Consider the following 22,719-nt stretch of genomic DNA (forward strand, 5'->3'; position numbering starts at 1 on the left):
TTACTTCGTGGTGATATTCTGTATCTGCAGGAAAGCAGGAGGTAAAGAGAAAGAGATTGATCACATGTAGCCTTTTCAAAGAAAACTTTGTTCATGCTGAGGCAGATAAAGAAAAGTGAAAAGGGAGTAGGAGTGCAGCATTGTTAGGATACATAGAACATGCCAGATTGGAGATTTCACAGAGACCAAAGTCAGAGGAAAACACGAAAATAAAGCCAGAGCTAAGGCAGAAGTCGAGAATAAAACCCTAACACATCATTTATCAGCAGCTGCCTTCATTGTTTCATTTCTGACAAATCTACAGACAGATGCAACAGTCATTTCTGCACATCCACAAAATGGCAAGTCATATGTTTCTGTTTGGCCTCGAGGGATTCGTGAGTCACATCTGGCATCGCTGTGTGTTAAAGCTCAGCAGTCAGGTTAAATGATCTGAGCAGGACGGGGTGGGAGCGTCCTGGCATCTGCCGGCGCTGCCGCATCTGACAGCAGGTTGAGAAGCTGCCAAATGTGAAGTTTTCTGGCAGCCCGACTCGCATCACAAGCTGTGGGTTTGCAGGATTCTGCTAAACACGGACCTTATTGACTTAAAGTTACAGAGCTGCACATAAATTATACAAATGAACATCTTGGTGCTGCTCAGTGCATTTAGCTTTACTTGTCCTTTGGGTGGTTTCCACCAATACTGAGACAGTGACCCTCGTAGGTTTAAACTTATCCTGAAAGGTTTAGGAAGAGGATAAAATGCATGCATAAAAGTCAAATTTAATCTAGTTGATGTTACTTTTGGCTGACCTGCATGTTAGGAGTGTCTTTATCAATTAATTTTATAATTAAGATGCTTTTATTGACAAGTATATATATATATATTGAAAGAATTACAAAGGTCTTTTCCACTGCTAATGTAAGCTAACAGCTAAACAATTCAAGAGCTCGTCTTGCAAAAAAAAAAAAAAAAAGTTTCAGGATTTTTTTTTTAAATGTTCTCTCCACAGGCGGCTGCTTTAAGTCAAATCATAAATGCTGTAATACTGTGAAGAGATTCTAATAAACAGAGATGAGATGGGAGATTGTGTCCAATTTTGACGATTACAACCTCATATAACTTCTGGTAAAGTCAGAGTAATCTTATTTTATCAAGAGATCCTTTTGCGGCCGCCCTGAATGGGGAAAATGGCTCTAATGCCCACATTGGGAGGGCTTTAAATCTCGTTAATGTAAAGTAAAAACGGCGATTATACAGTTGTGAGCTGAAATGAGACAATTCAGATCAGCAATGAGGGCTCTAGTCAAAATCTTACATTTTCCAAGGAAAGTGGATCTTAAATCAGCTTTAGCTGTATCCAGTGTCCAGACACACACACATGTCTGTAAGTTTGAAATAGTCAGTGTAAGCGTTGGAAAAAAGCTGCAGGTGTCTGACTCCTGCTAGTTTTTCCCCCCCAAACAAAGACATTATGTCAGAGCAAACATCTCCGTTCACCAAAAGCTGTTTTGTTTGGGAAGCGTATCGGTGCCTGATGAAAAACCTCTCTCGTGTGGTTTTCTCTATAACATCAGCACTGCACTGTTTGTCAGCCTGCCGTTTTATCGAGCTTCTCTGCAAACAGGCAAGCTAGGTTACATCCATCATATCTGTGTTATTATCATATAATAACACTCTTGTCTGTAACATCAAGGATCCATATTCTATTTTTTTTTTATCTGTCTTAACATAAATTTATCCTCAGGAACACATTCAGTGGAAAAGAGATGCCAATGTACTCGATGCCCACTCTGGACATGTTCGCTATAAAGAGGCATTTACAACAAACAAACAAGAAATTTATCTTAAAAAATGTTTTATTGAGCCAACATTGTTAATATAATGTGAAATGTAAAAGTTTCAGCTGTGTGAAGGTTTATACCTGGAGGAACTGATTTCTAAACGAGGTCAAAGGATCAGAAATAACTAGTCAGGAGCAACTCCCTTTTGCTTAAAACTTAAAAAGTTTAAGCCATTGTTCGTTTGTGACTTTCGTGTTTGACAGTGAATTGTAGCGACAACTCTAATTTGATAAGAAATATCTACTTAAGCTTGATTCAGTTATTAACTTTTCATTTCTTAAGGGGCTAAAAGACCTTTCTTCACAAACACAAAAGGGAAAATAAATAAATGAACTGAACCTAAGACATAATAACTGAGGTAAAGGTTGCAGATAGCCAGAAACGATTGTGTTACATTGCTTGCACTGTTATGTTTTTCCACAATGGTTTTTTTTAAGATCTCAGAATCCATGTTATACGAAGAAAAGCCACTTTTTTACCCGAAAATTATTTAAGCACATGGTTCATAAACAGTTTAGCAAAAAAAATTGTATGTAGGCTATTTAATGTTTTTGTAAATCTACTTGTCTATGATCGATCTGCATGCATGAAAGTAATGGATAAATCCCTTTTACAAAATAAAACCTCCAGTTATGGGTTTATAAATCCACTCAGCACTTCGTCGGTAATACCTGCTGTGCGGCAGCAGAGTGATTGTTTTCTGTCTTTCTCACTCACTAGTGCCAATGTCTGGGATGCATTCTTCACGTTGGACAGAGATCAATTTTTCTTGTTACTGCTGTAATAAGCCTTCATCTAAACAATGTAAATCTATTTCTCATCACTCAGGACTACCTAAAACGGCTCATGCAGCTACAAAAAGTCTTCAGTAGACGCTCTTCTCACTTCGTCTTAGTTTGCAGGAGCTGCTGGCTAACGTTAGCTCCTCTTTGTCCGGACGCGCCTTGTTGTTCATGATTTGGCTCACTGCATGTTTTCTTCTGCGTTACATACGATTTCTGTGTGTATCAAACTCACAGAGTTGCTCTTTGCTTCCTGAATGAAGCGGTTTGGTTTAAAATGATGAATAATTAGCCAAACTAGAGTTGAAGCAGCGTGCTGCGCTGAGCTGCGGTCTCTCCCACACGGCGGACTGCTGAGCCCCGGCTCTACAGCTCACAGCACACAGACAGCAGCAGCGAGCAGTAAGGCCTCTTTTCCTGTTAACCGTAATGTAAAAACCACAGCTTGTTAAATTACCAAATGTAATGCTCTACATTGTACAGAAGAATGTGTTTAATAAGGAGGTCCAGTTCCCCCACTGCAGAAATCATAGGGCCCTAAACATAAATTAGAGGTCTGGTCCAGGCGGGCTTGTAGTTCGGTTCATCTATGGATTGCAGTCCAGAGTTTAATAATAATAACTGCTTTAATAGCATAGATGTGCAGAAAGAGCTAAGAAAGTTGAGAGATTTGATACTGGAGATGTTTTGATGATCCAGATTAGCTTTGGGATCGGCTTCTCCGTGTCTCTCTGGTCTGAAATAATCTGTTTGTCCAAACTCAGACAGTTTAGAGGCAGATGGTGTTTTAAAAAGCAAACCCGAATCATATCTTTTTGGTTTGGTTCTTATTTGTAAAAATACGTATTTGCAATTCAACATGATTATAACTGTGTTTTATTTGCAACAATTATTCTTTTTCCTGTATTGACATGATGAATTCCAGTTGTTTATATTAAATATAGGTTTGAGCTCACTTTTATTTATTTTTTTCCGTTCATATTTTATTTTTATTTGTGATCCTAGTAACGATCTTATCAGATTTCAGAATCTATGCTTCTTAGAAGTTTTATGTCCAAATATGCCCACTTGTAGTGTATCCTGACCATGATCAAGATTAGATTAGATTAGATTAGATTAGATTCAACTTTATTATCATTACACAGCTATAGGTACAAGGCAACTAAATGCAGTTTAGGTCTAACCAGAAATGCAATAGCAGCAAGTGTAGGATAAACAATGGTTCCATAAGTACAGGACATGGATATGTACTGAATAAATATAGAGATGAATACTATTATAAACAGAATTTTACTGATAGATTTGTCCTATGAATATAACATATAGGTAACTAGTATTGTGAACTAAATTTACAGCTGGATATGTATCGAATATAAAATACAGGTGGATAGTACTATAAATAGTTTTACAGATATGTACAATAGCATAATATACAGATGATATATGTACAGATGGTTATTACTATAGGCAGACTTGTGAGCATGATATAGAGGTAGCTATTTATATAAAATGAATAAATAAAGTTTGGACAGAAGCTATTTAAATTAAAGTGCAGTGGAGGAATCAAGGCATTATTCCTCAGTCCATCATACTAATATCATTTTGGGTTTTTATTTCTGTGTTTTTATTACATGTAAAACACTCAGTGTTGCCCTCATTTCATATAAAAAGTGCTTTGATTGGCTGATTGATTGGTTGTCTGCTCCAGGTCAGATACTGATTGCTGATAAGAACTTTAAGGGCTACAATTGTGAGAGTCAAAACTGGTTCTTTAAGTGGAGTTTATTAGAAAATAATTACACACAGACATCTTTGGAAGCAGCGTGGCAGACAGCCTGGAGCTGCAGGAGTCTGAGTACACAACAATTATGTGACCCCACAGACACATTGTAATTTAGATGACCTCAGCTCAAATAGAGAAAGCAGAAAGCTGAAAAAGCTAAACGCTTGCCAAGAATACAGTTCTGAAACACTCACTGAACAGTCGAAGATGCCAGAATAAGACAATTTATCTCTGCAATCATCCAGAAAGACCTCGTTCCCACAAACAGACACCGTGTTTGGCACTATTTAGGCGAATAGTTACTGAGAATAGAGAGATCAACTCATGCATGCAGAGTTGTTTTTTTAATAGTCATGGTCTGGGTTGGGAGTAGGAATAGCATCGGGTGTCCTACACAGCCTTGAAATTTTGGAAATATAGAATATTTATTGAAAAATACAAACCGAGTTAGAATAGCTAGAAAAAAAATCTTGATCTCTAAAAAGATTTTTTGTTTTTGTTTACATTGATTCATGTTTAAATGAAAGATTGTTTACATTTTCTCATTGTTTCATTTTCTAAATAATGTAGGATATTCCAGTCCAGTTCAGAGGAGTCTAAGTGTCGACTGTTCGTCTAGCTGCATAGCTCTTCACAACTCTACCAATGTTGTCATGATGTAGATCAGGGGTGTCAAACTCAGTTTGGTTGAGGGGCCGCATTCCGCTTAATCTGATCTCAAGAGGGCCACACGAGTAAACTCATTGCAAGATTAAATAGAACTAATAAATGTGGACTTGTTGTTGATTTTTATATTAAGTTAATTTCACTTTTACACAATAACTATGAATAACCTCAGCGTTTTTAAGAAAAGTATGTGCAATTTCAACAATACTTTTACTCAGTTAAACATTTGCTTGTGCATTATGCATAAGAACTGATCACAGTGATTATACAATGTTGAAAAACATTTATTCACATTTTTTGGAACTTAAAAACACTGTCCTGCATGACAAAATACATCAAACAGATAGAAATTAAGAAATGATTAAAATTTTTCCACACCTGAAGCTTAATCTGCTAATTAAAACACAGCGCCCCTCGTGGACAATATAGGAACTGCATATTTTCAATTAAACGAAGTACATGTTTTTTTCAATAATTGTTTTATCATTCTCTTCCTTTTATCTTGTCCACTTGTGAAAGTCAAATCTGATGAGCTCTTTGTGGCATCTTATTGCCACATTGCCAGACAGGACACTGGGGGAAAAAAAATATATTATTATTTATTTATTTATTTATTTTTTTATAATGATAATGCATTTAGCCACAGGGCCGGACTAAATTGTTCGCGGGCCGTATGTTTGACACCCCTGATGTAGATGCTAAATCTCAGCTAAGAACGCCTGTATGTTGCCCTAATATGAGCTACCATGGAAATGTGTCTGTGTTATGAAAGTATGTAGATCATCAGCAAAGTCTAATCTATGCTTTCCTCCTGTGTGCTCTGCAGGCGTTCCCGTGCATCTCCACTGGAATCTACGGTCAGTATCTGTGGCCGTCCTCCTCAGACCAGAGCGAAGCCTGAACGCTCGTCTGTGTAAACGCGCTTCCTTACTGTCTCGCTTCTGGTGTCGCTCTGCTTAACCGCCGCGTCTCCTCCAACCCAGAGGTGGTTTACAGATTAATGCCCCGGGATTAGGACCGGCAGATTATGACAGATTAGTTTGGAGATTGTGTCAGAGTGACTGTAATCCCTTTCACGCGGACAGAACAGAGAGTTAGGGATAGCGCTTAAGCACGGCCTGGGGTGCGTCTGCTATCAGCTCTGGTTGACACCTCTCTGCTGCTGCTGGAATACCACCAGGTCCTGATTAATTTGCTTTTTAATTTGTCTCTTCCTTGCTGCTGCACCTGTTTCACCTCGCCACTTCATCTCTTTCCTCATTAGAGTTCTGGGTGTCTGGCTGTTTGGAGGGTGTTAGCGCAGAAAGCGAAGGGCCACAGGGGTTAGAGCGCCCCCTTCAGGAACTTCGCAGCGGCTACGAAGCACACGCGGGAAAGAAAATGTCGTTTGTTGTCGCACTGGTGTTGGGTTCTTCCACCTGAGTGACCAGATATGGTGCTAGACGCTGTTCTCACTTGGGTTGTTGTTTTTTTTCCACAACCTGGCAGCAGACGTGGAGTTACATCATCATGTTGTGTTTGATCCTCCCTGTTTTACAGACAGAGTACGGCACCAGTGCTTAGAAAATGTTACCCACACAGATCATATTTCTATCAGTAACCCAACTAACAGAGGCCCCTAGTATGACCTTATTATTCTATTAGCGCCGTTTTCAACAACAAGTGGTGCTTTTGAACACTTCACAATCCGGTTCGGATGATCTCTGATCACCTGGAAAACGAGGAGAAGCTTTAAAAAATAACACACATGGCAGCATTAAAAACAAGAGAACTGGGTCAGAAATGCGGTTGATGGATTCAGAGGGAAATCGTATTACTGTTCTTTATTTGTTCAGGTTAAAAAGAAAAACACATCTCTCACTGAGATGAAAATGCTTGTCTTAAGAAATATCTGGAGAGAGAGGCAGCGACTCACACAACAAATTAAACCAACCCAGCAAATGTATTCAGCTAAAAGCGCGGCGTGTTCTCTGCTTAGATAATCACAAAGGTAGGAAGGTAACAGCCCAGGTGGACGTTTATGTCTAGAAATCCTTTGCTGAGAAAATCTGCATCCATATAAGGATATTAAAGTAGAAGCAGCAGGCAGAGAGCAGCGATGCACATAATTATCACATCCAGTAATAAAACGATAAACACAATGCCACATGATATCTAGTCTTTTCATTTACAAGTCGTGTGCTTTAAAAAAAAACAACAACCATAATCTATAAACGACAAAATGGTTGCAGAAATCTGGAGTGAAGAGCAATATTTAAGGCATAAAAAAACAAGCTTCACTAACACACTGACCTAAAATGATGTCCAAGTAATTTTAGGAGGCCAACATTTCAGTTTCATCCCCTAGAACAGTTTCAGTCTTTGGTACTTTAAACAAAAACTGTTTTCCATCTGATAATGTCAAGAACTTTAGTTTTTTTAACTTTAATTTACTTAAATTGTGCTAAAACATCGGCTGTAAGATGGACTGCGTGCTGCGCATTAAAGTCTCCCGCTGGTTTTGTCTAAATGAATGGTGGCAAGATAACAGACAGTGAGCTTGTGTTATTCTGATGCTAATGTGAACAATCAAAAGCTCAGACTTTTTATTGCTGTTTTATCTTAAATTAAATAAAGGTAACTATAGTAGTTATCAGCCTCCATTGGGCCATCTCTAGCCTCTCATGAAAGCTGTTCTTTCCTCTGGCCCAGCTCCAAGTTGGTGCTAAAAAGGAACCAGTTTGTCTGTGTCACAGCCAGTTTTTTGCATCAGTGAAAACACAAAGAACTGATGCCAAGTAAGGCTTTGAAAAAGTTTAGCTCTGGAACCAGTTTGGTTGGGGAAAGAAACTTCAGATAGAGAATAACATAAAGTAATATATAAGATCTGAAACTGAAAATCCACTTGTTTTTGTTTACATAGACTCTAGCCTGCACACCGTAGCACAGCTACAGTTTACAGGAAGTTAGAAAGTCGCTGTTTTATAATCACCAAAGGCAAATTTCTGTTTGTAGACCATTTATTTGTGTTGTCCTTGTATCAGTAGGTATTTATTGTGAATTTTCTTCAAATCAGTCATGCTAACAGTGTTTGCCAATAAGGCCAAAGGTGGGAAGAGGTCCTCTAAAGTCATCTTGCTCTTGACTTAAGAAATATTTGACTTTTAGACTGATTTTGAACAGTAATCATAAACCTGTTCGATGATTGAAAAATGGTGAGAAACAGCTTTTCTGACTCCAGACATCCACAAACAAGCAGAAACTGAAAAAGAAAATAAATCTGATCTATTGAAATGAATCTCCCAGGTTTCAGGGTCCTGTGTGATGCAACAAAAATATAATAATATATTATTTCCCCTATTTTTTTTTAAATCATAATAAAAGTCTGACCTTTACAGCTTGTGACTCATGCATGTTTGAATAGTTTTTTTTACGTAATAGAAATTATTTTTTTCACATTCCTCTTTTTAAAGAGTTGTTTAAAAAACATTTACCAGGATAAAACCGAGTGTAAGCAGCCAAAACCTGAAAGAAAACAAAGCGTGGAAGGCAAAGATCAGGTGAAAAGGGTTTCACAACATCCGCATCCTATTTGAGCCTAAATGTGCAGCAGATGTGCACAAGTTTCTACGGCTCCTCCATGGCCAATCAGCTTCAATCAACCAGCAGCAGTTCAACACAGCAGCGATCTGAATATATCAGAGAAATCCAGTTTTGAGTTTCATAACCAGACATTTATATTCATTGCATTGAATGTTGTGGGAAAATTCACTCTGATTACTGCAAGACTGATTCCCCTCAAACTTAGTTAATATTGTAAGGTTGACACCGAGGCCAAGGTTGTTTACAAAAAATAAAAACATGGACAGAAATCAGTATATTGTTACTTTCAGATATCTTTTAGTTTTTTTTCATGGAGGAAGGCTTCCCCACAGAAGACGCCTGTCAGATCAGTTTCGTTTTTCACTGTTAATAAAGTATTTATTAACAGTATTTATTAACAGGGAACAGTTTATTGCAAAGTATTCATACTTCCATAATGTTAATTTTTTTGTCACGTTAACCAAAATGTTTAAAACATTTCATTTTTACTTTAACTGATGTACACAAAGTTGTGAATAGTTGTGAGGTGCAATAGAAATTAAAACACTGTTTTCAAAACTTTTTACTAAAAGAAAATTTGATTATTAGTCAGCCTCCTTCACAATGATACAAATTGCCTTCAGAAGTGACCAAATGTAATTAGTAATTGTGCAATTTATTCTGAGTATAAAACCAGTTGTTCTCTGACGGTCCCAGAGGTTTGTTAGAGAACATTAGAAACAAACGGTAGTCATGAAGACAGAGGTTAATAAACTACGTCTGAAGCTTTGACGATCTCATGGAGCGATGCTGAATCTATCCTGAGAAAATAGAGACTGAACACCGGCAAGAGTAGCCTTAGTGAGAGAAGCAGCCAAGCTTCCCCTGATCAATCAATCAATCAATCAATCAATCCAACTTTATTTGTAAAGCGCTTTACACACTTAAGTGCTGTACAGGTCCATGAAACAATAACAAATAATAAACAATAAAATAGAACATATACAGTAAAACTAATATAATAGCAGCAGATAACTCTGGAGAAGCTGCAGAAATCTACACCTCAGGTGGGAGAATCTGTTGACACAAAAACTAATAGTTGTGCGCTACACGAATCTGGCCTTTATGGAGGAGTGGGGTGAAGAAATGTTGCTGCTGACCCTAAAAATTCTGGTCTTTTGCCACAAGCCATCAAGAGGACACTGCTAACATGTGGACGGTGCTGCAGTCAGACGAAAAGTGAAGCTTTTAGACGTCCAACAAACATCAAGCGTGATGGAAAACTAACGCTGCAAATCACTCTAAACACATTGTCCCCATCGTGAAACACGGTGGTTGTAGCATCATGCTGTGGGAGGGCTTTTCTTCAGCAAAGACATACAAAGGGGACAGGAAAATGGATGGAGCTTAAATCAGGGCAATCCTGGAGGAAAACCTGTTCGATGCTGCAAAAGTGTTGCGACTGGAGCAGAGGTTGACCTTCCAGAAGGGCAACAGTCCTATCACATAGAGACAGATCCACAGTGGAGTAGTTTAAACACATCGATGTCTTACAGCGGCTCAGTCCAGGACTAAATCCAACTGAGAATCCTTGGCAAGACTTGAAAATTGTTGTTTAGAGATTCTCTCCATTCAACTTGATTGAGCTTGTGCTATTTTGCAAAGAAAAACAGAGTTTAGATATGCAAAGTTGACAGCCTCATGCTCTTGAAGACATGCACCTGTTATCACAGCAAGGGGGGGGGTTCTGCTTGCTATTTTTTTCAGATCGTATTTTCAAAAATATATTAAAACTGAATCATAATTTTCCCTCCTTTGCACAGTTGTGATCTTTTTGTGATGAGTTATCACATATAACCCCCATAAAATACATTGAAATCTGTGGCTGAAGCATTGAAAAATGCTGGAAGGACATAGCAGGACGAATGCTTTAGCGAGGCACCGTACCTTACAAGCCTTACGAGATTAAACTCTGATGTTTATTCAGCTCCCACAGACGGCCGGGAGTAAAACCGACTCTGTTTTTTAGCCGTATCTAAATTGTTTGTTTGGCCAGAAGAGGAAATCTTGAAGCTTTTTACCAGTGAAAGGTCTCAGCCGCTGCATATTTGCGGCAGCACTGATGCAGTCCTGCTCTGTCTCGTCTGTCTCCTCTTAACCAACAGGTGTTTTGTGTCTGCATCTCCCTGGATTAGGCGAGGCAAGACGAAGTGTTGAAACGGCGCAGAGAGTAGTGGAAAAAAAAAGCATATACCTGTCTGCAGAAATAAAATAAAAAATAAAAAAAGACGAGACAGCCGAGTGCACCGACACATTTCTGTTTCAGCACCTGTTCTTGCACAGTTCTGATATGCCGTGTGCTTGTGCAGGATATCCACCTGAACAGGCGGTGCACGAGGCGCTAGCAGCCGTGAGGGAGTTCCTTGATGCGCATCATGACAAGGTGGGTATACACACGTGCGTGTGTGTTTGTGCCTGCATGATTGGCAATTTTTTCCTGCCATTTCCTCCAGGTATTCTTTCTTTCACAGCTGTTGTTTTTTGTTTTCTTGTAAGTGCGAGAGGGTACATCGAAAAAAAAAAAAAAAAAACCCACAGTGACACACAGGCACACGCACACACACACTCCCAGTTAGACACACACTCCTTAAGTTGTGGCGCTCATGCTCATGGCCAAGTCTGCGCTTTAATTGGCTCCTTGCGGGACCAAACCCGACTTGCACTGACAAAAACACACACATGCACACACGTTTTCCCCCTGGAGAAAAGGCAAGCAGAGAAGAGACAAAATGATGGACTAGTTGACTGGGGGGGGGGGGGTGATCAAAGCTCAGAGGCGATTGGAAAGTTTCCAATCAGTCGTTTTGCATCCTCTGAATCCTCCATCTCTCAGGTATGAAGCCCCTCCTCCTCACAGAGGGCGGTGTCAGGAGTTATTATTATTATTATTATTATTATTATTATTATTATTATTATTAGCCCTCGCATCTCCAGAGGTTCTATGGCAATACCAGTCAACTGTTGCCGTCAGCCTGTGCAAGAAAAACAACAGAGCCCAAAAAAAGCCTTACATGTTTGGATATAAAACCAGAAAACCAGCCCTTCTTTTTACACCATACCAACAAGATGCTCCACTCTGTGTTTTTAAAGTAGAAATAGTAAACAATAATTTAAAAAAGATGTTTACTTGCATGCATGTGAAGCTTTTCAGTGAGCACAAGAGGAAAAAGAGGTACAGTAGTTCTTTTTAAACTGAAACCCCACAACTGTCTTGAGTCTTGGACTGAAGACACAAGGCAGTGTGCCGACTCCCCATTTTGAAATGCAATAAATTTATTTACGGAACAACAGCAAGATAATTTAAATGGAGTAAGACTTGTGAGTTTTTAGTCATTTTATGATCCAAATTAGTTTCAGGTCAGAAAAGGTTAGCTGAGGTGTTAGTTTTGCTGCTGTTCTGCGGCTGAAGACTAGCAGAGCAAATAACCTCTCCTTCTGCAAGCCGTGTCTCCAGAAGTTACTGTGAGCACTTTTCATTCCCAAAGTGGACTGTTTCTCAAGTGTTAGTCGTGGCTGGCCGGAGAAATAACCCCAAACTTGCCCAAACCTGCATGCACGGACCTCTGATAATGTGAAATATAGAACCAAAGTCCAAGATGTCGATATCTGGTGAGTGGTGTCGAGATCCTCCCACAGAAGATTAAAAAATAAATAACTTGTAGTATGACAGCATCCATCCATCCAACCAACTAACCTACTTTTTAAACAGTCTAGTATTAATGGAACATGTTAAACCATATTGATCTATATAAATTAATTGTGAAGAAATCTCCCAGGAAGATCAATTCTCTTTTGTTCCTCTATCACACATTTAAAAAGGCAAGGACATTTTGTTTGTTTCTAATATTAAGATTTATTTAGCATCAAAAAAATGTCCCCTTTAACTGAGGATTACAGGGCAAAATGCCAGCAACTCACTCATTGTGTCATTATTTTCAGGCACCCTGCCGTCTATTTACTCATTAAGATTAATACACCCAATACAAATAAAAGACATTAGGGTAATTCTACCTTACAGTATCTCCTAAAAGGCAAAATAGGGACGTTTTATGAATACGGGATTGATTGTTCAAGTTATCATCACATCTGATTAAGAATCTATTCTCTGGAATTTGAACAAAAGGGTTTTACATTGTAATTTGGATACTTGAAGTAAATTTAAAGGGGGCGGAAAAGCAAAGAACCACATTTGATCATTTGCCTTCCAACCAATGCATGGGTCAGTTATCGGTCTCTGGTCTGATGATCCAGCTTTTAATACCAGGCAACACTGAAACTATGAAGCTCAATGTTATTATACTTGATGTCATATCGCTCCATGACGACTTCATCAGAGTATACGTAACAGCAGAACTGTCCAAAAACAGTCTAATAGCATTTACTGAAATAAACTGGTTTTAGTACCATGTACAGACCTGCCCAATAAAGTCTGTCTCATCATTTGAGAACCCTTATGTAGAGGGATATCAGCTGTTGTTGGGTTTCTGCTGCCTTCATGGGTCATAAGATGTCCACAATTTGCAGTCAGCCCTGATGCTGCTCGCTCTTCCATTTCGTGTCTTGTCGCTTCTGCTGAACCCAGTTTTTCGTCACAGGACAGTGCCGGGCTTGAACCCTTCCCCGGGATCAAGCATCTCTCACTTTCTGACGTCTGTACAGCCTCTAACAACTGAGAGATTTGATATTTGCACAATCTTCTAAGAAATCTCCTGTCGAAATTAATTTTAAGTTACCGAGGTTTCCACCTTATTCGTAGATCCCATGATGCATTGCCTGAATCTAGTTCGCAATTTTTTTCCTGTAAAAAAGCAGTCTGTTGCAGAGGAGATACATTAAAAACATGTGGGAACATCAGGTTGTATCTTTAAGAGGATAATATTGTCATATTAGTCGCTCATCTTTAAAAGATAAGAACATGAACAGAGGTTAAAAAACTGTATTATCTAATTTGGAATTTTCTATGTTTTAAATCACTGAGATCACAGTAGGGGTAAGGATTGAAAGACATACACTTTAATTTTAGATTATGGTGGAGAACCACATTCGTCTTGACTTCTCATCTGTTGGTAACATGAGTCAGCTAAAGCCACAGGTTAAGCTTCATCTGATTAAAACAGCGCAACATGTCCAAGGTTCAGAATCCCTGTATGTAGGTGTGTGATTATTGTAACAACTTCAAAACCAACATGAATGCTCTGCTGCAGCTGCTGCTATAATACTGACAGTTAATGACGTAATAAACCCCTCACCAGGGGGCTATTTCACAAAACCAAGATGGTGGATTAAGCCGGGATTTTCCAGATATTGTGGCTGAATGAAGCCTCGACTGGGTTTCACGAAAGCAGTAACGCATCAGTAACGATGGCGACTTATTCTGTGCAGCTAGCCTGCTCCAGGCCTGCTAACAGCCAGGTTCTGTTGTTTTTAACCGTTGACAGTAACTGTCTCTGTTGGAGAAATATGGATGTAATAGTTTTATTTTCATCAAGTTACAGGCATTTGGTTTGTTTTAGGAGTTTGCTTTCAGGAAGGTTCTGTTGTTTTTAACCTTAGACAGGGAGAACAAATGGTCCTCCCAGATAAGGAATGCCTTGCCTTATCCAGCTGTGCATGAAGCTGGTGACTGATCACCATCCGCAATAAAACTTGCTCCCTTCTTTGTTTTCAACCCCCATGTTGTAAATTCCTGAATCATCCTGACCCTTTTTTGATGTGTGACAATAAAGGCAAAAGGACAGAGATGGCCCGGCGCAGACGATCCCAAACTGTCAGGGAGTAAAAGTCATCTGCTTGGGTTTATCCTCTGTCCTCTTCTATAGAATAGTCTAAACTTGTGTTGTGTGCTTTTCGTTCTAGGATAAAAGGGGTTATCTTTAATAACCCTAACAGTCTCCAGTGTTTTTATCAGCCGTCTTTCCGTTTTGTTTAATTTAAAACGTCTCTGCGCTGGACGTTTCCACCAGGTTTCTCATCCGGGTCCTCATGGCGACGCTAGAGGCACTCAAGGTTCTACTTGTCCTCACTGGTGTTTCCACTGCGGGGGAATGAGTTTTGTACTGGATAGTTAAACCAAACTTTCTAACAATAGCCTACTTTAAATGCTCGGCTCCTCACTTGTAAGCTGCTCTGGGTAAAAGGATCTGCTGAATGTAAATTGGATGTTGATGTTTTCAGTTTGAGAGGAGAGTATTCACAAGTTGTGCGCCGTGCTTCCATTAAAGGATGGGCAGTCGCGAGGGAGTCATTACATTAACTTGATGTTATTGTTAGCAGCAGCAGCAGCAGCAGCATCTCCAGGCTCTCCGCTGTAGCGTTATCAAAATTAGTTCCCCCACTTTTTTACTGTTTCCTGCTGCGAGCGGAAGCACCTTAATGTGCAGGTTAGGTTTTTAAACCGTAGCCCGGGGGATGTAGTTACCACACATTTCCATACCTTCCCTCACACTCCATGCAAATCTCGGTGAGTGATGGTAATTGTGTAGCAAGGCTGGACTGAAAACCAAAGGCTGCGGGCGAGCCAGCTGCTGAGGAAGAGCCGTCTCTGCAAGCAGCAGGACTTAAACTCCCACACCGGGAGGAAAGCGATGGAAACAGCCCGGCTATAAATTGGAATGTGGTGCTGGGAACAGAAAAATTATAACTCCTGTACAGATATTAAGGTAGTAATAATGTTGATCAGAGTGAGCACAGCTTCAGGCCCTGGAAGCTTTTTTTTTTTTTACAGGAGCTGCTTTAATCATTGGCTTAAATCTATATATCCATGTTGTGTTGGGCAAAAGTCTCGAGTCTTGACTCTTTACCAGTCAATCATTAAAAACATTTTAAAAAGTTTTCCATGTGTTTTACATGAGGTAATGTTAAATCAAAATACTTCAATAAAGGTTAAGATGTTCTTTTCACTTAGAAATGAAAGCAGGAAAAAAACAAATGGGCCTCAGGCAAGAATTTAAAATGATAAACAAGCTGAGCTGCTTTAATTAGATAAAGTTTGGCTGTTCTACACACCTTAAATCTTGCTTTCAATGACCCAGAGTTTGTTGCAACATTGTTGTGTTCTTCATCAGAATTTCTGAAGGTCTTTGTAAAAAAAAATTCTTGGATCTTAGCTGTTTTTAACAAAACTAGTTATGGAGTAGTTTTTTTATTATTATTTCAACCATTAACTCCCAAAAAGAAGGCTCTTTTAATCTCAAGGCATTTTCTTACTTGCAGATTCCCTTCAAGATCCCAAACGTTTTTTTTTTTTTTTTCAATTTAATCTGTAAAGCATGTAAAAAGTATTTTTGCAGATATTTGGAGATCTGGCTTACAGTCAAAGGCCATCTAAGTGATGGTTTATCTCTTTGCTCAGTTTTATCCTCTGCAAATTATGCCGTTGAGGCCAGAAACAAGGATTGGACAGAAAATTTGTAATAGCGAATCAGTCAAAGTAAAATAGTAAATATTTTAGACAGAACTGCTGATGGGAGCTCTTTAAGAGATTAAAAGGGTATCAGGCCCCTTGGAAATCCAAGTATAAAGAATAGAGGGAGGATTTACAACTTTTGCACAGTAACACATCCGCTGATGATACATATGCAAACGTACGAGAAGCTTGAGTTGACTTCTTAAAACTAGAATGCAAAGCATGACGCATAAAATGACTGAACCCTGGAAAAAGAGCTGAAATTCATCTGAAAGCTGTCGCCTTGCGTCGCGTTCGCAGCCTCCGCGCTTATGGAGATGCGCTAAAATGCCGCTTTCCTTCTGTGTTCACACACTCACAATTGGGGGTACCGCTGAAGATTTTCTCCAGGTCTTTTTGTCTCCGTCTGGCACAAACATCCGTAGCGCTCCTCTGTGATCTCCGTCCTCCTCGGCGTGCAGCGTAATAAACGCCCGGCCGTGGCTGCTTCATAATGGAGAGATAATGGTGGAGTAATGGACTGATGCATTAGCTGCATTCGCTCTCACACTGCTCCCACCTGCGACTGATGAGTTCACATTTACTGCATATGCTTGTTATAAAGGTCATCTGTGTGTGCTAACGCGTGTCTCTTGTGTGTGTGTCAGCTGGACAGAGTCATCTTCTGCGTTTTCCTGCCGACGGATAAGGAGCTGTATCTGCACAACCTCCCGCTCTACTTCCCTCCTGGTGAGCCGTCTGCCCCAGAAAACACACAAACACGCACATTTTACAGCAGCGACAGCTCGGCTCAGTCAAATTTAACTACCCTAACGGAGAGAGAGAGAGAGAGAGAGTCTGGTGGGAAGACACACTTAATCATCCACTGTGCGCTGTTTGCACATCCAACACGTTCACACAAGCAGGAGGCCAGTAAACACACAAGGCTGAGTAAATGTTTCCTGTTTAGATCAATTTAATTACATTAAATAAACATACACGTGTGCCCTCAGTTCATTGTGTCTTAAACCACAAATAGACCCACTTCATCCCGGTCAGATGTGGGAAATAAACACACACAGCAAGGTCCTTAAAAAAAAAAACTTTTTTTAGGTGGGAGGGGGTTGTTTCGTTCAGTTCTTCCCGCTAGACTGATAACTGTAGCTGTGACTTTGCTTGGTGAGCTAAATGTAAACACTGGTGTTAGTTTTACGCAGAAATGATTTTAAAGGTTGTAAACAGGAGAGCTGTAGCAGTCGTTCGCCTGCATACAGCCACGGCCCGGTTGATGGATGCAGGCAGAGTTATTACGGCGAGTGCAATGATCTGTGTGAAGGTGAGGGCCAGCAGTAACAGGCAGAAAATCATCCGTGCATGAATTTTGTTTGTTGCTGTTGGATTGTTTGGTCTAACCTACAAAAGTTCTGATATAATCTAGGGGAACGGTATACCCTGTGCATGCATATCAAACACCTGAGCTGAGAAAAAAAGGGCTGCACAGTTTTCCACCTTTACCTGACAACCTGACAGACGATTTTCCCCTTAAAGCGAATCTGGTTCTAGAGTGGGTTCTCAGTTCTTCCGTGAGAAAATATTTCGCACAGCCAGAAAGCCACTTTGAAGCCGCGTCACTTACGATGTCGTTCCATGACATGTTGGATCCGAGCTCGGCTGCATTCTGAGTTTCTGTGTAAGATCCAAGAGGAGTGAGATGATGTTTCTGCAACGATCCCAGCTGCTGCGTCTAGATTCATAAATGATTGTGCCTTCCCTTTTCAGTGGGTGTGACTTAAAATACTATTATTGTTTCAGGGGGGAAAATGCATCAAGCTGCTTTGAAAACTAACACAAACACTGATTGTGATTTCTTTATCTTTTCAAAATCTCAGGTCGTCTAGCCCTAAAACTATATATATGCAAACAGTATTGGCTCACCCATTCAAATAATTGAAATCAGGTATTCAAATAACTTCTGTGACCACAGGTGTAGAAACTGAAGCACCCAGTGATGCAGAGTCTTTCTGCAAACCTTAGTGACAGAATGGGCCGCTCTCAGGAGCTCGGTGAGTCCCAGCAAATTTATGCAGAGTCAATTGCTGCAGACTTCCAAACTTCAGATTAACTCAACAACGGTGTGTAGAATCGTTTATGGAGTGGATTTCCATGAACTCTAGATGTTTCAGCAGACATTTTAGACTGTTCTCCCAATTTTGTGGGAACAGTTTGGAAACGACCTCTTCCTTTTTCCGACATAACTGCACCAGAGCACAAAGTGAAGTCCATAAAGACATGGATGAGAGAGTTTGGAGTGACTGGCCGGCACAGAGACCTCAACCTGACCTCAACCTGACAGAACACCTTTGGGATGAATTAGAGCGGAGCCTGAGAGCCCGGCCTTCTCGGCCATTATCGCTGTTTGATCTCACAAATGGGCATCTGGAAGAATAGAGGATTCCTATAAACACTCCAGAAGCTTGTGGACAACCTTCCCAGAAGAGCTTTTATAGCTGCACAGGGTGAACCAAGAACTTAAAATCATATGCCAGTCACGGCAGGAAGCGAATACTTTTTGGAATATTGTGTATTTTGTTTATAAATAGAGGTGCAAACTGCCTTTATACTGTGAAAAGCTCCTAAAAGCACATTTGCTGTGCGCCAACCCACTCTCACATTATTACATGCGTTGTTAAAACAAGCAGCAGGACGATAAAAACGTTAACTCATGGCAACACAGCGCTAGTCTGACACTTAGTTTTTATTGTTTTTGTTAAAAATTAGGCGGATTAAGAGCTGAACTAACTATAGTTTTAGAAAAGGCGTTCACAACATTTTAATTGGTCAATTATCTCCAGTAGCCATTCCACAACCCCTGATTAGGTTAGTCTTTTCCGCTGGTGCTGAAGTGCTGGTTTAAATGCGCTCTTGTGGCTTTTAGCCTTGGAAACTGAAGTAACTGGTGATTTAGCACCGATTTGGTAAATCTGAACTGGGTCAGCACATCTTTTAGGGTTGACTCACTTGCTATTATTATGAGTGGTTATTATGTTTTTTAACTCAGTTGGTAAAATCAATTTTCATCAATTAAGGCTTTTTTTATATATATAATTTATTCAGGCTTTTTTGAATTCCCACTGCCAAAGTTATAGCTAGTTGTATCTTTGTTGAATGAAAAAAGTTTAAATGGGCATGAGGCTGAAATGTTTAAACCTGGTAAGCGATATGTTGGTACGTTCAATATTTAATGTATTTTGTTTAATAATTTACCCAGTTAAAGTGTTCAGTCAAGTGTGTATTTTATCAGTTGTTTTTATCTCCAACATTTCATTTTATTTTCTGTTTTTTGCTTTTATTTCTGCGTCCTTTAGCCTGACCCGTCCCGGCAGATTGTAGCACAGGTAACCCGCATGCTGTGTGCCAACTAGATTAGAAGTGCTCTAGTTGTTCTAGGAGGAAGGCCTCTGTCTGTGTGTGTGTGTGTGTGTGTGTGTGTGTGTGTGTGTGTGTGTCTGTGTGTGTGTGTGTGTGTGTGTGTGAAATGTTGAAAGATGAAAGCTTTTCCAACAATAGTCAAAAGTCTGATTCTTGTTCAGGCTTCCTTTCAAATAGAGTATTAAAAAAAAAGATTGATCTGAGGTTAAATGAAGTTTAGTAACTGCGTAAATTTGATGTGATTCCATGTTGGCTCGTGCTGTTACATGATGACTTCTCCCATTTGTTTTGATTACGTTTGTGATTTATGGAGTTATACCGCTAAATGGTGTGTCTGCTAAGCATGATCGCTCATTCACTCAATTATTCAAATTAAACGTCAGTATTACAACTACAGTCTTAACCCCTAACGTCCCGCTTTTACCAGCGATATAAATCAAACTCCACCTTCTGCCTCCAAAACAGTTTCTATGCAAAACAATTCTGACTTTATTCCTTATTACAGTTAAATGCAACATAGGGTTGCATAAAAATTGCAGCCACAAACGTGATTAGTTTTAAATTCTTACTCATGGACTAAGGGACTAGCATGAATTAGTAGAATAAGGTGAGTATGTCACTTCCTGGTTAAAGATGCTGAAGCAAAAGAGGAAATTAGGGCATTACTATTAAATATTATAGAAAACCATAAAACAGAACTCTAACTAAAACTTCTAAAAGCTATTATTTATTTTTTCAGTTTCTGTTTTTCTTGAAAATACATTTTGTTTGTACATTAAAGTGGATATAAAAGGTCTACACACCCCTGTTATAAAGTAAAACAATGAGACTGTGATAAATAATGCCCAAACTTTAATGTAACCTTTGCAATTCAATTAAAAGACAAACTGAAATCATTTAGTATTTAACGTGTCCCTGATTAACCTCAAATAAAACTCAGCTCTTCTTCTATGTTTTGCTGATATGTTCGTAGTCCCTTCTGAGAGCAGAATCATCACAGATCTTTCAAAAGCATCTCTGATAGTCAAAAGGTATCAGTCAGGAGAAAAGAACGAAACAATTTCCATCAAATCAGTCAGCGTTACCAAACACTGAGAAGAAAACTGGTCAGAGAAGCTCCTAAATGAGGAAACATACAGAGCAGCATACGCGTGTCCGACACTTAGGTTAGCTTTTCATTTTAATCAGTCGACAAATTTACTCTATAAGCATCCAACGTTCATTTTTAAACACCTAAATTAGATCATAGTTCTAATTTCAGACGCGTATACCCTCTTGTTTGGCAGGAAATAAATGGGAAATCAACATCCTGTGTCAAAGTTCACTTCCAAAAGTATCCCAAAATAGTCAAGTCTCAGTTCAGCTGCAAGATGGTAGAAGTCAAGTTGTTGTTGACGGTGCGGGTTGATGGGATTCACCCATTTTTGCTGAGCACTGCCTTTCCTCTCGCGACACTTCATCAACTAGCAGAAGGAAGGCCACGATGCGTCTTCTACTTGGTGCTCTTTCCATGTGGTGAAAGGTCTTCTCTGCGCAAAAACACGCGGCTGTTCATTGCAGCGTCTGGTGTGAATTCATGCTTTTAAAAACACGCCCATAAGCCGCACCCCTTACGTTACGTGCTCAGTGTATTTCCTGCTCCAGAGACCTTCAGCAACAATGAGCAGCACCATTTTCTTTACTGGGTGTGTAGTACGTTTGATAACAATCTCACAATTTCCTTATTTGCCAGGGCTGAAAATTATAGGGTGACAAGACTAAAGCCGTTTCTTATTAAGAAAACAGTCAAGCTAAATTTAACAAAGACACATTTGAAGATTTGCAAAAGAGAGAAAGTGAGAAAACGTCTTATGGTCTGATATAAAGCAAGGGGGAATGTTTGAGCCATAATTCCTGAATGTATGTCTGGCACCAAAAACTCACCTGCATGTCACTAAGTTAACTCTATCGCATGGTGGTGGTAGCATCGTGGTTTGAAGTGTTTTTTTCTTCAGACAGGCCAGACTTAGTCAAGGAGGAGGAAATTATGGACATTTGCAAATATGATACAATGAAGGCAGGAAATCTTCATCCTCGGCTAGAAAGCTGGATATTAAGATATTTAATTTTTTATCCAGACACACAGCAGAGCTCTGACCAGAATCTAATGTGATCCAACAAGACCTGCACAGTGCCTTGCAAACGCTTTCCCCTCTCTGTGTTTTACCTATGTTGTTTATATTCAAGCTTGTAATTTAAATGTTTTTAAATCTTATTTTGTGTGTTAGACAAAATAGTGTAAGTCGGTGAAGTGAAATGAGGGGAAAAAGCCCCAAGAAAGCTCTGGTGCAACCAGTTACCGTCAAAAGTCCCATAATCAGTGCAATGAAGTCAACCTGTGTGCAATTTAAGTGTCACGTGATCAGTACAAACACACCTTTTGTGAAAGACCACAGAGGATGCAGCACCATTAACAGAAAGACAAAAAGCTTAGCATTAAAAATAAGAAGGCACGGGGCGACACCCCTAATGTATTGAGTTAGGTGTTGTGGTCAGATGAGACTAAGATTGGACTTTTTCTGTCTGGAGCAAACCCATCACCTCATCACCTGCTGTTGGACGTTTTTCAACAGAAGCAATTTGTTTTAGGGCAACTGTACACAGAAAATTTAGAGGATTTTAGGTATGTAATAAAATCTAAAATTATTTTATAACGAAATAGTTTAAGGATGTGATACACTCATACAACCACATTATTCTATGTTTTCTTATTTTATACCTTTAACTTGACATTTTAACAGGGATGTGTAGAGTTATTATACAATGGATGTGTGACTGAGAAACCAGATTAGATTATTGCATTATTTTTTAATCACACTGTTTAGATTAAACTCTTGCTAATATAGCGCATTGTGTGCATTAGACTTATTGATTCGTATTTCATAAAATGTAATCTATTATTTATACGATATATATATAAAGCCCTGAAGTTGTTTCCAGTACCAAAGCTTCAGCTGCTGTGTTTTGAAATCATAGCACCCAACAAGGGGTTTATCACAAAGTCCTAAACTAAATCATCATTGTAGGCAAATTTAAATAAGTGACTATTTTCTTGCTGCCATTTCCTGACTTACGACAATCCACACACATCTGCCTTGCATAAATGACATAAAGCCTGGCAGCCCACCAGGCTTATAATACGGCGGGGGAAACCCTGAATATGAGAAGTTTACCTTTTTATAATTAGG

General features: G+C 39.4%; 1 protein-coding gene across 1 annotated transcript in view; it reads left to right on the forward strand.

Annotated features, from left to right (window-relative positions):
* LOC105928693 (mono-ADP ribosylhydrolase 1) overlaps positions 1–22,719 on the forward strand; it is a 134,296-nt gene that overhangs the window by 104,895 nt on the left and 6,682 nt on the right. Inside the window, exons 5-7 of the mRNA XM_036129848.1 lie at positions 5,885–5,915; positions 10,989–11,062; positions 16,732–16,813. Of these exons, the coding sequence (XP_035985741.1) occupies positions 5,885–5,915; positions 10,989–11,062; positions 16,732–16,813 (187 nt within the window). The remainder of the gene's footprint in view (positions 1–5,884; positions 5,916–10,988; positions 11,063–16,731; positions 16,814–22,719) is intronic.

This window comes from Fundulus heteroclitus, unplaced genomic scaffold (assembly GCF_011125445.2).
Source record: "Fundulus heteroclitus isolate FHET01 unplaced genomic scaffold, MU-UCD_Fhet_4.1 scaffold_234, whole genome shotgun sequence".
NCBI lineage: Eukaryota > Metazoa > Chordata > Actinopteri > Cyprinodontiformes > Fundulidae > Fundulus > Fundulus heteroclitus.